General features: G+C 35.3%; 1 protein-coding gene across 2 annotated transcripts; it reads right to left on the bottom strand.

The window, feature by feature from the left end:
• Positions 1–103: 103 nt before the first annotated feature.
• On the bottom strand, positions 104–13,051 carry GIMD1 (GIMAP family P-loop NTPase domain containing 1). Of its 2 annotated transcripts, XM_055342502.1 has the most exons (4): positions 12,946–13,051; positions 11,059–11,453; positions 2,317–2,439; positions 104–667 (listed from the first exon to the last, which is right to left on the bottom strand). In XM_055342502.1, exons 2-4 carry the CDS (start codon positions 11,449–11,451, stop codon positions 632–634), a joined length of 552 nt encoding a protein of 183 aa, XP_055198477.1. In that variant the 5' UTR covers positions 11,452–11,453; positions 12,946–13,051; the 3' UTR covers positions 104–631. The 2 variants fall into 2 exon arrangements, with proteins under 2 accessions (XP_055198477.1, XP_055198476.1); XM_055342501.1 differs by lacking the exon at positions 104–667 and having other exon boundaries at positions 1,073–2,439.
• Positions 13,052–15,624: the final 2,573 nt, after the last annotated feature.

Raw genomic sequence — 15,624 nt, 5'->3', positions numbered from 1 at the left:
ATACATAAAAATAGACAAAAGTCCTCCATATGTTTATATATATATGTACTCTGTACGTGATTACTTGGACTTACAGAAAATAGGAACGGTGCATATCATGCTCTGTTGACATGAGCTCTCTCTTATTGGCTGATGTGCATGAAGAGGAGAGATGGAAGGAGGAGAGCGGTAAAGGCGAATCAAAAAAGCAAAATACAACTACTAAAATAAAGTCAAGTACGTAATATGATCACATTTAGGGAGTTATTTAAATAGATATATATGCAAATATATATAATAATAATAAAAATAAGTAATTCAGATCAACATCACAGAAGTCTTCCTTTTTGAAACTGGAGGCACCTTTCCTCTATTAATCATTAACACCAGGCCAGTCTTGGAGATCTTGAACCCTTAATGTTCTGCACAACTTATCTTTCTTGAAACTAGTATTTATATTCTAGAAGAGTTAACTGATATCACATGAGTGAAGAATATGAAGGACTTAAAACCTGCATTTTCCCCTCTCTTCAGCACTCACTTCAATTTTAACTTCTGAGCCTCAAATCTCATTCTTTGTCACCAAGTGACCAACCCCTGGAGAAGTGTCAATTCCTGTTTGGTTCTTAAATGAGTCCCATTGTTGAAGCTTTCACTTTACAATCCTGGACCCATGATAGAAGGGGCACTGCAGAGAAATGAAGAGGGATATGGTTTCAAGTTGGAATTTGAATTATGCTTTCTCATAGAAGCATTTTATAAATTTTGGTTATATAGGCTTTCTAATACCATTTGTGCTGGAGTTCAGGTAAAATTAAGCATTAAGTAGGCTTTTGAAGGCCTAGCAGAATAATCACCAGCTATAATTCTGTTTCTAATATGAAATACAGTGTATTGCACCCTTAAAGAATATGAAACCAAGCTGTTTGTAAATTGGGAACTATCCTAGTGAAAGAATTTTATAAGTTCTAAAGCTCATGTACAAATGTTAAACATGAGGGTGATCCAATTTTGATTTCGTGGTAGTCTTGGTTATTAGTGTTGACTAGAATTATCTTCCTTCCATCCTACCTGCTGTCTTGGATACCATCCTGGAGCTCTCTACAAAGCCAGTGACTAATCTTCAAGGTAGAGAAGCTGCTTTTTCAGCCAAGGCTCTATTCATATTTGGTTATAAAAATTGTTACCCTTATTTGTGTCGTAAGGCTTGGCTGTGAATCTTTACCTACATTTCCAACCCTAAATAGGAACCACAGATCATAAGATGGCAGAAAAGAAAGTTAACATTTATTGAGCATCTACCATGAGCCAAGTTGTTTAATCATTACAGTAACTATCAAGTAGATACTCCATATGAGGATTTCACAGGATTAGTTTTCCTTGTCTAGTATCAAGTAAGCAGTGGAGGAAGTTTTGAAAATATAGATAATAATTTATTCATTTTACTTTTATTTAGATAAAAAAGATATACTAAACAGTTTATGAATCAGAAGTGTTTGTTGTTGAATTTTCACAAAGCTAACACACTGAAACCAGCCTCCAGGTCAAAACCAAAACGTTACCAGAATCTCAGAAGCTGCCCAGTGCATGCTTATTATCCCCTCCCCAAGAGTGACCTTTCCAGATTTCCAACACTTCTAACATCAGAGTAGTTTATATTACATCAGTTTTGACTGTTTTTGGACTCTATACAAATGGAACCATATAATATATACTCTTTTATGTCTGGCTTCTTTAAACTTTTTGTTTGGGCAGTTCATGGATATCGTTCCTTGTAGTTGTAGTTCGCTCATTCTCATTACTGTATAATACTCCATTGTGTAAATATACCTCAATTTGCTTATCCACTTTACTGTTAATAGACATTTGGATAATTTCTAAAAGCTATTTAGCTATTAGCAAAAGTACTGCTATGAGTATTCTTGTACATACATGTCTTTTAGTGCAGAAATATACACATTTCTGCTGAATATATAATTAAAGGGAAGGCAATTGCTGTGTCATAGGATTTGCATTAGAGGTCTTGATTATTTTATATTCTTCTTAACTGCAAAACAGTTGTCCAAAACTGCTTATACGAATGTACACTCTTACCAGTAGCCTGTGGGAATTCTGACAGTCCTCATCCATTGTAACAAAGCTGTTTAAAACAAGGCTTCTGACTCTAAAACCCAAAGCTCTTTTCCTTTTATCTAAATTTTATTTAAAGGTAAGAACTTGGTAACAATTTTCTTTTATAAATCCCATGATTCTTTCTAACATTTTTAATCTTTGTTCATTAAATGAATTTTCTTTTTTATACTGGAAAATATATCTGCACTGAATAGAATTTAGCACCGTTAGCAGTGTTTCAGGGGCCTCATGCAAGTATTCATCTTCACTGAACCCAGCCTCTTCTATTTTTTCTGCATGGGTGAAAAGAATGGCAGTGTAATTCTTCCAAGCATGTCCCAGAAGTTCCTGAAAGAGAGAAGAAGTTAAATGGCTATTTGCCTTGGCCTATATTCCTCAAACACAAGCAAAGGAGTTATTATGGTTCAATATAGACAGTCAACAGATCTGGATGTCATTATGTTACTAAAACCTGATATATGTAATGGGAAGTGAAGATGGGGTCAACTAATGTAAGTAAATGGAAAGGGCTGGGTGGATTTTGTTTTTTTAAAAAAAGGCTTTAGGGACCTTGGGTGGCTCAGCGGTTGAGCGCCTGCCTTCGGCTCAGGGCGTGATCCTTGGACTCCCAAGATCGAGTCCCACATTGGGTTCCCTGCATGGAGCCCGCTTCTCCCTCTGCCTAAGCCTCTGCCTCTCTCCTTCTGTATCTCTCATGAATAAATAATAAGATTTAAAAAAAATAAAAATAAAAAAATTTTAAAAGTCTTTATTTCTCCATTTTATTTTGCTTTTATACTTTACATATACACAATTTCAGGACTGCATATTATTAATGCTGCATGTGATAAAATTTCACTTACAACAGTCAGTAATAATTCATATTTGCCTGCCAACCTGAAGCTGTTAGAACCACAATTCCTTTAAATCAAAGGACTTTGGCTAAGGGAGTTGTCATATCCTTTTTTGTAGGAATGTTGTGTTATTATTGTAACTAAAAGTACCTTCTAAGGATTTGGCTACAATCTATTGATTAATCAGATGACATGTAATGGAAAAGCTAAGATCAAGTTACATTTAGTGATTTGGAATGACTATATTACTGTGATTCGCATCTTCTTTACTTCACATGCCTGGAATCAATGCCAGTTTATCAGATAACTTCCTCTAATGTGGTTACAAAACATTGAAGACTCATGTTCCTTTGTTTAGTAATATGTGGAAGTTGGTTATGTAATAAACTCTTGTTTGATTAGTGAAAATAAGCTGATATAAAGTGGAAGTAACAGCATGTGGCAAATTGTTCACACAATATGAAAGGTGTCTAGAAATAACCATTTAATTTTTAAAAATATTTCCAAAGTTATATGAAATCATTACATTGTGAAAGTAAAATGACATTCCTTTCATTCCAGATATTTTCATTACCAAAATATTTTCAAAGGTGCTAGCAGTTTATAATAGCAATATGGAATTTCGACCCTCATTATCATCTCAAATACAGGGTTTAAGGGTTTATTTATTTTTGATCCTTCAGAAAAATACAAAATACTTATGAATAAACATGACAAGAAATACCCAGGACCTCTAGTAATCAGAAGAAAGAAGGAAGGACAACTAATATTTAGTGCTAGATATTATTCTGGGCAATTGAAATGCTTTATTCCTTTTGAAAGTCAACATAATGCTTTGGGGGAGATACTCGTGTTCTCTCCAGTATGAAACAGAGAAACTGATGCATAGAGAGGTTGGATACAAATCTGTAGAGGGATATCAGTACAAACTGGTTTAAAAAGAATCTTTAAAAATTGAAAGTCAGTTTTCTATTTCTATTTCTATTACTATTTTCAATGTATGTAAGAAGTATAGGATTGGTATTTATAAGACAAACTGAAAATGAATAGAGAGAAAGGAAGAATCAAAACATGTAAATAATATGAAAATACAGCAACTGTAGGGCAATATATTTAAACATCTTGAGACCATGGTTACCAATTATAATTCCTAATACAATCTGTCACTTACCAGTGCTATTTATTTATACGTTTACTCTAACTTGACTATAAGCTTTTGGAAGGCAGAGTCTATGTCTTTTTATATCAATCAAAGCCTCTAACACATTGTAAACTCTCAGCAGATATTGGTTGGATTAATTTGGAATTTGGGCCCTCACTGTCATCTCAAACGGAAGGTTTTATTTATTTGTTTTAAATCTTTAGTTTTGAAGTTGGATCCTTGAGACTCAAAATTTACTTATAAAATTTCTCTTGTCTTATACTTCATTCTCATGGATTTGCAGGTAGTCTGCACTTTTTCCTTTGCATTCAAAAAGACTTTATCAATGAGTAAGTACAAAATTTTCCCTCATATCTGTTTAAAATTTGTCCACACCATAGAATAATTGTAAATTTCTGGTTCTCCTAAAAGTGCCCTACCTGAAAAAAATCTGAAGTTTCAAGATCAGTACATTAAATGAATAATTATTTTTAACAGATTCTAACCTTTACAAAAGAATTTTTTAAAAGGTACTTTAATTGATATATTTTTATGTGCCTTCAAAACACAAATTAGCAAAATTATAATTAACCCTCCTTTTAGGGAAAATAGCTCTTACATAAATCTAAGTATATATGTAATGTCAACATTTTAGCTAGTATGACATAGCAAAATTTGTCATATTCAGTATGTTGAACATATTTCTTGAGAGGAGATCAGAGAGTCACAGAATAAACTGGTATTATGGTTTGAACTGTATATCCCCCCAAGTTCATATGTTGAAATCCTAACCTCTAGTACCTCACAATGTGACTTAATTTAGCAGTAGAGTTGTTGCCAATGTAATTAGTCAAGTTAAGTCAAGTTAAGGCCACTAATGCAATATGATTGGTGTTCTTATAAAACAGAGAAATTTGGACAAAAATATGAATACAGGGAAAATGCCATGTAAACATAAAGACAATCGTCCATAAGCCAAAGACATAACCCTTAGATAGATTCTTCACTAAACAGCCCGCAGAAGGAACTGACCCTGCTAACATTCATTTCAGAACTGAGAGAGAATAAATTTCTGTTGCTTTAAAGCCACCCAGGTAGTACAGCCTATTATGGCAACCCTACAAATTAATGTAAATAGTTGAAAATTTAATGAAGTGCTAAATTTAGATTCTGAGAATAAAAAGATTCCTGGGTTATTTACATCAGAACCACTTGGGATGCTTGCTAAAAAGGCATCAGAATCTTTAGGAATAGAACGTAGGAATTTGAATTTTTAAAAGAATTCTTGGTGATTTATTCCTTCTGCAAATATTTATTGAGAGTTATTTTGTTCCAGGGACACAGAGTGGACCATGATATTCACTTTTCTGCTTATGTCCAGTGGAGATTTTTTGGTACTAACTGAAAACTGAGGAGGAGGGACAGACAGGGAAGAAAATACTTTCAATTCATTGTAATTGTAGGTGTTGTGATAGAAAATATACGGGTGCTATAGAGGCAGACATTTGGCCCCGTTTGGGGTGGGAGTGGAAAGTGAGGGTAAAGGGGAGAGTCAGGAGAGGTTTCTAGCTATGCCTCTATAATGCCTCTAGCATAGGAATCAACAAGAGGTATCAGGCAGTGAAGACCTACACAAGTAAAGAGAGTGATTAAGCCTTATTGAGGATTGTATAGTATTGGGACTTTACTTCTATAAAGTGAAACTATTGATCCTTGAACATTCTTGTCTCTGAAAGTTTCTCAAATTTAGAGCCAGTTCTGATATTCTGAATACATTATTGATGTGTTTATTTTGATTGTCATAATATTGAAATGTGTACTATAAGTTAATAAATAGACATTACCTTTAACCTCTTGAGTGCTACCCCCAGGACTATACCCTAGGTATTGGTTGATGCATGAACCACATTTGTCACTAAATATTTTTAAAACATCACCATAATAAAAATTCATGCTAAATAAACTGTTTGGCCCAAGTGATCCCTTCTGGAGTTATATATTATAGAATTCTTCTCTTGCTAGATTAGTACTTATTGCATTCAATGGTGTAACTTTTACACCGTGTCTTTAGTTCCTGTTTTTTTGGGTTGTAACAGTAACACATTCCCTTTTTGTCTCCACTAGACATTTCCTATACTTTAAACTACAATAAATAGCATTCAGGAAAAATGAGTTAAGCCACCTAAGGAAAATAGATTTGTAAGCTCAACACCACTTACAACTCCATGTGTTCAGCCACTGGGAAGCTTTTACATGTTGATAATTATTTATGAAAGGATGCTCATGTCCTAAACTGTGAGAGAAATTGCACTTTTGAATTACTGCCAAAAATAGAAGAGAATGGTTGATTTAGCTTATAATCTTTAGATTGATTTTTGGCTGGAAAATAGTTGACTATTTGAAAGTAGTGTCGCTCGGTGTATAGTCATTGTGTTAGTGGCCAAACATGTTCTCTGTGGACCCAGAGAAAGGATAATCACAGTTGATTGATACCTCACATAAAAATCCAAGAGCAAGATAAGTTTAATGTAAGTTATCTGGTGTTAATAATTTAAATATAGTACTAAGTTAGATGGAAATTTTATAATCAATCATGAATTGTTTGGTTTCAGAGTGCTAATGGGTATGAGTCCATCTAGTCCTTTTGGGACAACTAGTTAGGATATAAACTTTGTTTTCCAGGAATTATGTTCATTTTCCCAGGACCTCACCAGCCCTGCCCCATTTGTTTGTGGTTGATGAAATCATAGCATCTGGACTTTTTAGGGGGAATTTTTTAAAAAGCCAACTATTACATCAACTGAGAAAAAAATTATCATGGAACAGGAGGACAATAAGGACCATTCTTTATATTTCATACTATTCCCTTACTCTCATCCCACTTAAACACCACATTTCCGTCTCAGAGAACTGAATGATAAGACCTTGTTAGATCAGATTCAGTGAACATTCAACCTTAGAGATCTTCTGTCCAAATGGTCTTATTTTACAGATGAGGATATTGTGGGCATGTGATGTTAAATGGCCAAAGCTGCACAGCTGATTGTTGGCAGGCCTGGGCCTATAACAGAGGTCCCCTAACTGTCAGGACCATCTCCTTCCCACTAAATTGGAGCTTTTCATTTTAACCTTAACTAAGCCAGTGAATTTTCCTCCCAGATTGTTTTCTAAATCAGGAAGTTCTTATACATCAGGGCTTTGTAAATTTAATTTCGCTCTGATTTTCTTCTGAAGCCTATCAAGATAATCCTGAAGAAGGCTACAAATAAAATGTCCTAATTTTAGCATAAGACAAACACAAAAAATAAAATTATAATGACCATAGCTGACATTTAGTGTGTACTTCTCTGTGCTAATGTCTGAGTTAATTTACTGTTAGGTTAATATGAAATTAGTCCTGAAAAAAACCCAGTCAAGTAGATACTGTTATCTGTCCCAATTTTACCAATGAAGGGATTGAAATTTAGAGAAGTTACTTGCCCAAGCTCACAAAACAAGTAAGTAACTAATTAGAAGCTTGAACACAAGTGTAACTTACTCTAGAACCCATGCTCTTAACCTCTACAGTAGATTGTTCATATCTAGTAATCCATTTGAATAGGTGCTCATCACAATCTGTATAGTGACAATAAAAATTGTAACAATGATAATAATTTTCTGTGAACCTACTATTAAGTCAGGCACAATGCCAAGCACATTACATTCATTAAACATGGCCCTTAAAACTCTTTAACATAGGTAAAATTATCCTCATTTTGTAAGTGAGGAACTGAAGCCAAGAAACTTACTAACATTTACAGTCACATACCTAGAATTATAAGAAGGCTTATTTTTCAACTAAATTCTGTCCAACAACTAAGCCCATTATCTTTGTTAAGTATTTTCAGGCTTTGCACTGGCCTTTCTGAGCCTTTTGTATACACACCCACCTATAACATCAATATTTGAGTTATTCATTCCAAATAAAAAATACATGCTTGAGGCCTTATTATGTATAGTAATAATACAGGATACTATGATAGTGGAAAGAATTTGGACTTTAGTCAATTCCTGGATTCAATTCCTAGTGCACTTCGGCTGCTTGCTAGCACTTTTTTTAAGGTGACCATTTTGTCTTCTCTGTTCATTATATGTGGATTTTTAAATAACATTCAAATGATACTCAGATAATCTGTAGATGAATCATTCCATTTATTTCCCAATTTGAGGGAGATAACTCACTGAGTTCTCTACCATTTTGCTATAAATTATGAAGGCCTAACATAAATAAAGAAAAAGGGATCATTTAGGAAAATGTTTCATTTGTTATAGCTGGCAACCAATAGCCCCTCTAAAAAATATTAGAGCACAAATAAAAAAGAGATTTAAAGAGACCACAGGGAGGTACAGGAAAGAAGAGGTCACTTCTCTGACGTTGGCCTTGTAGACTCCTTCCATGGCAGGCATCAGTGCCCCCTAGAAAGGAGGAAAGGAAAAAGAAGAAGGCTAATATTCCATTCCCCATTTTGCATCAGCCAGGAAGAAAAAGAAAGGGTGTGTCTGGAACCAGAGGACCTTAACAACTCTTTGCTCCTTCCTAACAGCTGTTGGTCCTGTTGAATATTCAGACATTCTGCAGCTGCTCCCAATCTGTGAGCATATCCAGATGGCTACCACCAGTAACTGAAGCACCTTCAGGAAGAAGGTCATAAACAGCCAGCTTGTGCATAGGCGATCTTCAACCAAAAATTATGATGGAAGCCCAGAATAGGACTGCAGTTCTTCCCAGGGGTCATGGGCCCCTCTGAAGCTTACTAAATCTTGGCTGCTGAGTTTTCCTGAGAGGGAAAAGATATTTATTTTAGAAAAAAAATTCTGGATCTGAGTTTTACTCTAGCCCATCTTCACTCTGCCTTTAAGTCATGAACTGGACACTGAATTAAGGAAGGCAGTGGTAAAAGAGAAGGCAGTTGTATGCCAGATACCTTTTAAAAAGATCAGAGATATGTATGAATCAAATTCACTTTTATAAAAAAAGTTAGGGGATTACAATAGAGCTCTATATCCTAAAACTGGAAAAGAAATATATTTTAAAATGTATGTCTTTTAAAAACCCTTTTCGGCTAAGCAAAGGACCAGCATAGATGAAAATTTAGAGACATATAGAGTCAGGTTAGTTTTTGAGAAATATTTGTGCACTTACTGACTTCACAGACTTATATCCATCTACATGTTAAATGTTTATTTAATAGCATCTTTAAATTAATTTTAAAATTTGTTTAAAAATTATACTGATGAAATGGCAATAGGTTTCCCCTCACTTGATTTCTACCAGAAATGTTGTTTGAAGTGCAGGCTTTAATAGTTTGGGGGAGGTTTGTAGGGTTTCTTAGATTCCATATTGTTTCTTAATTGCAATCATCTTCTCTACTTTTGTTCAGTATGTCCTTGATTTTTCAGGAGTTGGATGATGAGAATTAGCTTTTATATTCTTTGTCACCCTAATTTTTTCCGCTAGTTTGCTATGATTTCACATATGGCTTTTTTTTTCTTTTTTAGAAACATGCACAATTACTGAAAAAAAGTATGTCTGTCACTTAGAACAATCTTATGCCTTTACTAGATATTTCTTTAAATCTAAGTATACTATATTTCTAAGTGTAATAGATCCTACATCGAAGTGATCATAGACTAGGCCAAAGGAAGAGTAGCATATTCTTGAGTGAGAAATGTCTGCTGTCTATTCTCCCTATAGTTCACATGTGGAGCTTCTAGTAGTGATGAGTTCTCTTATCTTGGTGACTTAATGAGGCTACTGAGTAATACTAGACAAATCCAACAGTTAGATTTGCATGACCAGAGACTAGAGAATCAAGAGATTGAGTAGAATGGAGCAGCTCAATGAGCAGTTTCTACGAATTGTTGGTTATACATGGACCTGGCTTATATATGTGTATATATCATATGCAAGTATTACTCCCTCCATCTCCCAGTTATAGCCATACTCAGAACCTCTCCCTATTCCCAGGTCCTCACCTATACCGACTGAACAAGCTTCCAACTTAGTGACTTATAATAAATGAACAAACAAACATGGATGGACCACTAGGCAAAGGTGGCATATGTTATTCATGTTCATGCTGAGTCCCTGTGGTCTTTTCTTGGCTACAGTGGATCAGTTGCTGACCCTAAAGATGATGAGGCACTTAGAGCATCTGAAATTCCTGATTTCTTTCCTATACATAAAGCATAGATCTTCCCTACATGTTGACCATGATTTAAGTCACAGTGAAACCTCTTTCCCCCAAGCCATATGTTATATTACTCTGGTACTTAATGCATTGTCTTATACTTATCTGTCTCTTCTAGACTGTATGTGAGAGCAGGGCTCATATATTGTTCACCAATCATTAAGCTCTGTATAAGTACCTGATACAGTTTGCAATGACTGAATCAGTGAATGAATGAATACCCATTTGTTGGTGAACTATAAGAGATTACCCCTGATGTTAAATGGGTGCAAGTTTTAGTAGTTCTTAAACTTTACCATTAAAAAATATATACAGAAAATTTATGCAAATACAGATATGCAGGCTCTATTCTTGAAATTCTGATTCACTAGGGCTTAGATGAATATGCATTTTTAAGAACAACCCAGGTGATTCTGATGCTGGTAGTCTGGAGACCACATTTACCAATTTATTCAGGGGTTAGCTAACCTCTGAAGTCTAGCATCTTATTTTGGGGTGGGGAGGGAGCCTGAAGGGTCTATGATCTAGTTGTAAAATGACTAACTGAATTCCTCTAAAAGAAATTGTAAAAATGACTCTTGGTGGGAAAAATCAAGTATTTCTACCATTTCTGTGTGACCAGCACTTGTTTTAAACTTGTTCTAAACTACTCTTTTAACCAGATTTTCATAGTTCTTTCCTATTAGGATAATGTCCTCCAAATAGAAATAATGGCATTAGTGTAACTGCCTTTTTGTATTACCTGAATCATCTGGACTAAGGAAGATGCTTCTTGTTCGCAGAATGGCACGTCTGCTCTCTGGACCAGCAGTGCAAGATGGAGACCTTCTTGCCCGAAGTGATGTGCTAGGGCGTGCTTGACCTCCTGTTTCACATGCTCCTGATTCAACTTGCTGTGTGGGTAACCTGGAGTGTCCAACACCTGAATCTGCAGGGTTATCTCTTGTCCCCCTCGACGCATGAAGCCACAGAGGTGACAACTGCGACCCAGACAACAATCTTTGGTCACAGAACATGGAGAAAAGCTGCTGTGGAAGTCAGAGCTTCCCAGCAGAATGTTCCCAACAGAACTTTTTCCACTCTGAGTCATGCCAAAGAGGGCCAAGTTGATGATCATCTTGTTGGAGTCTGTCATGTCTGTGGGTAAACAAAGTTTCAGGATAAGCAGTTAGGCATCTATATTCACCCAATGTAAGGTTTCTTACTTGCCCTGGAGTACTCCAGGTACTATTTTTGGCTTACTTAACCTTCATTTATAGTAACTAAAGCATGGAGGGGCATTCCTCTAAAGTGTAGACACCCCAGTGACAGTGGAAGATTGAAATAATATTGGTAGTTTACAATGGGGGAAGAGAGAGAGAAGTCAAATACAGATAAGGAAGAAATGAGGAAGCAATAATTGCAGGAAAATGAAGGGAAAAAAAAACCCAAATTACATGAAGATAATGTAAACCATGTTTAGGAGAAATATGTTAACTCATCTGTGTGGTAGGTGAGTCAGTTTAGCAATGGGTGCTGACGTTTCTAAATTCATTAACAAGGCTAGCAGCAGTATTTGAAAATCAATCATTCTTGGAGAAGTAGGAACAGAAGAGTGGAAGTAATGGATCTTTCTTGCATTTTAAATAACACCCCCTCCTCCCCACCTCTCTACCCCTGGAATACACAAATGGCATCTGCAAAAAATTTTCTTGACTTCCTGATTGTCTCCTATGAAACATGAATACTGTTAAAGAAGATTTCTGTTTTTGTTTACTATTTTTTTTTTAGAACCAGGCAACATTCTGATGAAAGTGAGAACTGCTGGGATCCCTGGGTGGCGCAGCGGTTTGGCGCCTGCCTTTGGCTCAGGGCGCGATCCTGGAGACCCGGGATCGAATCCCATATCGTGTTCCCGGTGCATGGAGCCTGCTTTTCCCTCTGCCTATGTCTCTGCCTCTCTCTCTCTCTCTCTCTCTCTCTCTCTCTCTCTGTGACTATCATAAATAAATAAATAAAAAATTAAAAAAAAAGAAAGTGAGAACTGCTTATAATTTTTGTTATGAAATAATTAAAAAAAATTTCCATGGTCTATCATAGTAACTTATTGGCTTTTGAATAAAGGAAGTAAAACCCAACACATTGTGTAGTTCAGTTAGGAGGGAGGAGAATCTATCCCATTTACAACACCCCTAAGTTGGAGGTAATCTTTTGTGCAGAACATAAGCGTTTTAAGGTCATTGGTCATTTTCATTAGATCAGTAAGGCAGAGCTATAGGCCAATTGCCAAATTAACTCAACCTGCTGATTCAGAAGTAAGGACATTTAATTAAAATTGCATATTTATTATTTCTGCTTATAACTTGTACTTCTATTATTCAGTTTTATGTACCTCTGGCCTTTCTTGTCCTCTAATATTCCTCACCCCAACCTCCTTAGACTCTAATATGAACATTTTGAAGGAAATTCACACTCCCACACAAGAGACATTCATTTTTGGCGTCCCTCAAGGTGACCCCAGTTCACCCAGCTCACTCAGCTGTGTCAGCTGAACCACAGTCACTTAGATTTCTTTTTACTCCTGAAGCAAATGCATGATTAAAAAAATAATAATCACAGAATCCCAGTATACTTGCTGTATGTCACCTACCTTTTCCAATCTTCAAAATACATTTCAACAAAGACTTTCCCGGAGCTAGTATAGTTGTTCTTTGGTATGAACTTTAACCTTCTGACAGTATTACCGTACCACTCTGGGACTGATACTGTATGCATTTTATTTAGTTAATCTATTACCAGAATCCTCTCTATAAATGATTAGTTGTCTTCCTTTAATCAGCACTAACTTTCTTTTTTTTTCTTTTGTCACCTGACAGCCTGGTCATTTCAGCAGGGTACTTCCTGAAACCTTATTTCTAAGATTAAATTGTTTATTTTAAGGCATTGCTGATAGGTAACAACTTATCTATAGCATAAAGAAATGCAAGATTGACAACTATTAAACACAAACTAAACATTCAAAAGCAATGGTCACAATTTTTTCCATTGTGAATGATGGAAAGTTCCTCATTTATTTCATCAAAAGTTTCAACAAATAGATATACAACATACATGCAATAAATAGATATTGAGTTCATAACAGTATTTCATAAATTCTAGAAGAAAACTCTTGGCTATTTCTATGGAATTGAATTTATCTTTTCCTAACTGATGTAATCACAAACATACTCATATCTACACATGTAGTTTCTATATCAATTAATGATAGCACATTTCAGAAAAGGTGTGCAACTAACTGTAAATTGAGGCCAAATATGTTTTGCTTAAAATTGGGGTTTCATTTTGTTATTGAAAGCTTTAATTTTTTTTTCTATATAACCCATACTTCTCCAAATACCTTTCTAGTGTGTAAGAGGTAGAAACCTTAGTATGGTTATATTCTGGTTCATCTTCTCCTATACCTCTCAAAAGTCTGTAAAGTATGTATTTCTGTGTGAAGGAATCTGGGAGACATCTGGAATGCCTTATGACTTCATGGGCAGAAAGTTAAAAAGTCTTCCTGTGGATATAACAAGGAAAACATGAACCGATTTCATTCATCTGACAAGCACATTTGGTTTTCTTAAATGAAGCAGAAAGAACCTCCCCCAGATGGCAGTAGTAGCCTGTTTGCTAAGAAGTGATTATGAACCAGAATTTATTTTCATTTTCTTCCTCAAACCATAAACTGACATTCCTCAAATCACGCAACTTACATCAATACATATTAATTGTGCGGAAGATCTTTTGAATAAAGGTAAAATGGAGCCATCATTCCTACGTTCCTTATAAAATGTGACAAGTGTAGAAGGTTCTAGTTTTTAAATCCTCCACTTTGAAATCATTATTTAAATCATTTGCTGAATGAAACAGTTGACAGTTTAACAAATAAGGTTCTGAGATCATATGTGTGGTTTAAAGTTCCAATGAGATTGCAAAATTTTAAAATAATTTCCAACAGGTTTAATGGTGGTTTTAGATCTAAGGCAATTTAGAGATTATATAGAAGAGTAATGAACTGATATTAGATGATGTTAAATAGTTAATGTTAATCATTTTTAGGTCAGAATGAAAAAAAATTGAAAAGTTACCTTCACTCTTTACAGAAACTTGACTAAATATAATGTACCTGGGATAAAACTGTATTACTTTAATGGCTGGCTCCAGGATTTCTCTGAGGAAGGGGTTGTCTTTGAAAATAGTTAGATTAGCTACTTGAAGTAGAAAAAGGGATCTTAATAACATAAGTCAAACTCCTAAAAAGTGATCGCCAAACTGCTGGAAATGGCGCAAGAGCCAAGAAAATAGTAGAAAAGATCAGGGTATATCGAGAATGAATGGAGAGAAGGAGAAGGAGAGACAGAAGTGGAAAGGAGAAGGAGGTAGTGGGGGAGGAAGAGAAGGAGAAAAGGGGAGGGAGAATAAGAATTATAACATTAGAACATGGTGGGAATCTGGATTTCCCACTTGTGCAAATGGCTAAGGGACTATGTTAGAGCAGAAATAGCTAATGTTCAATTTTAAGTTCTTTGCATTTCTGGGATCTAAAGTAAGCTATGTTACGATTTTTACTTTTGATTTTGATTGTTGTTAGTATTTTACTTTACTTTGTTTTGATGGAAATTAATGGAGAAACCTGAGGTCCACTCTAGTTTAGCAGAGGATAAATTGGAGTTTGGAAATGACATCTGAACTGAAGTTACTGAGGAGAGGCAGGAGGCTGAAGCTAGAAGGACACTAGTCCCTAAGATCTTCCAAGAGTCTGGGGAAGAATCTTAGGCTTTTCAGTTTCCGAAATGAAATATTATGTGGTAAGGGTGACTCTAGTTGACAGAAGTGACAATTATATTTCACATTACACACATATTAGCTTGCCAGGACTACCATAGTAAAGTATCATAGACTGAGTGGTTTAAATAACAAAAATTTATTTTCTCACAGTTCTTGAGGCTGAAAGTGTGAGATTAGGGTGTCAGTGGTGTTGGTTTCTCCTGAAGCCTCTCTCCTTAGTGTGTCCAAGGTCATCTTCTCCCTATCTCTTCATATGGTCTTTCCTGTGTATGTTTGTATCCAAATGTTTTCTTCTTATAAGGACACCAGTAATAGCGGGGATAGGGACCACCACAATGATTTCATTTTAACTTAATTTTAAGGGTCCTGTCTCCAAATGCATTCATATTCTGAGGTATTAGATGTTAGGATTTTAACATATGAATTTGAGGGAGACATAATTCAGCTCATAACACACATATACATTATAATTATATAAATTATACATCTCCATAATTAC

The sequence above is a fragment of the Nyctereutes procyonoides genome, unplaced genomic scaffold (assembly GCF_905146905.1).
Source record: "Nyctereutes procyonoides isolate TBG_1078 unplaced genomic scaffold, NYPRO_anot_genome, whole genome shotgun sequence".
NCBI classification, from domain to species: domain Eukaryota; kingdom Metazoa; phylum Chordata; class Mammalia; order Carnivora; family Canidae; genus Nyctereutes; species Nyctereutes procyonoides.
The sequence above is the reverse complement of the archived record's forward strand: the minus strand, read 5'-3'. Positions and strand labels throughout refer to the sequence as shown.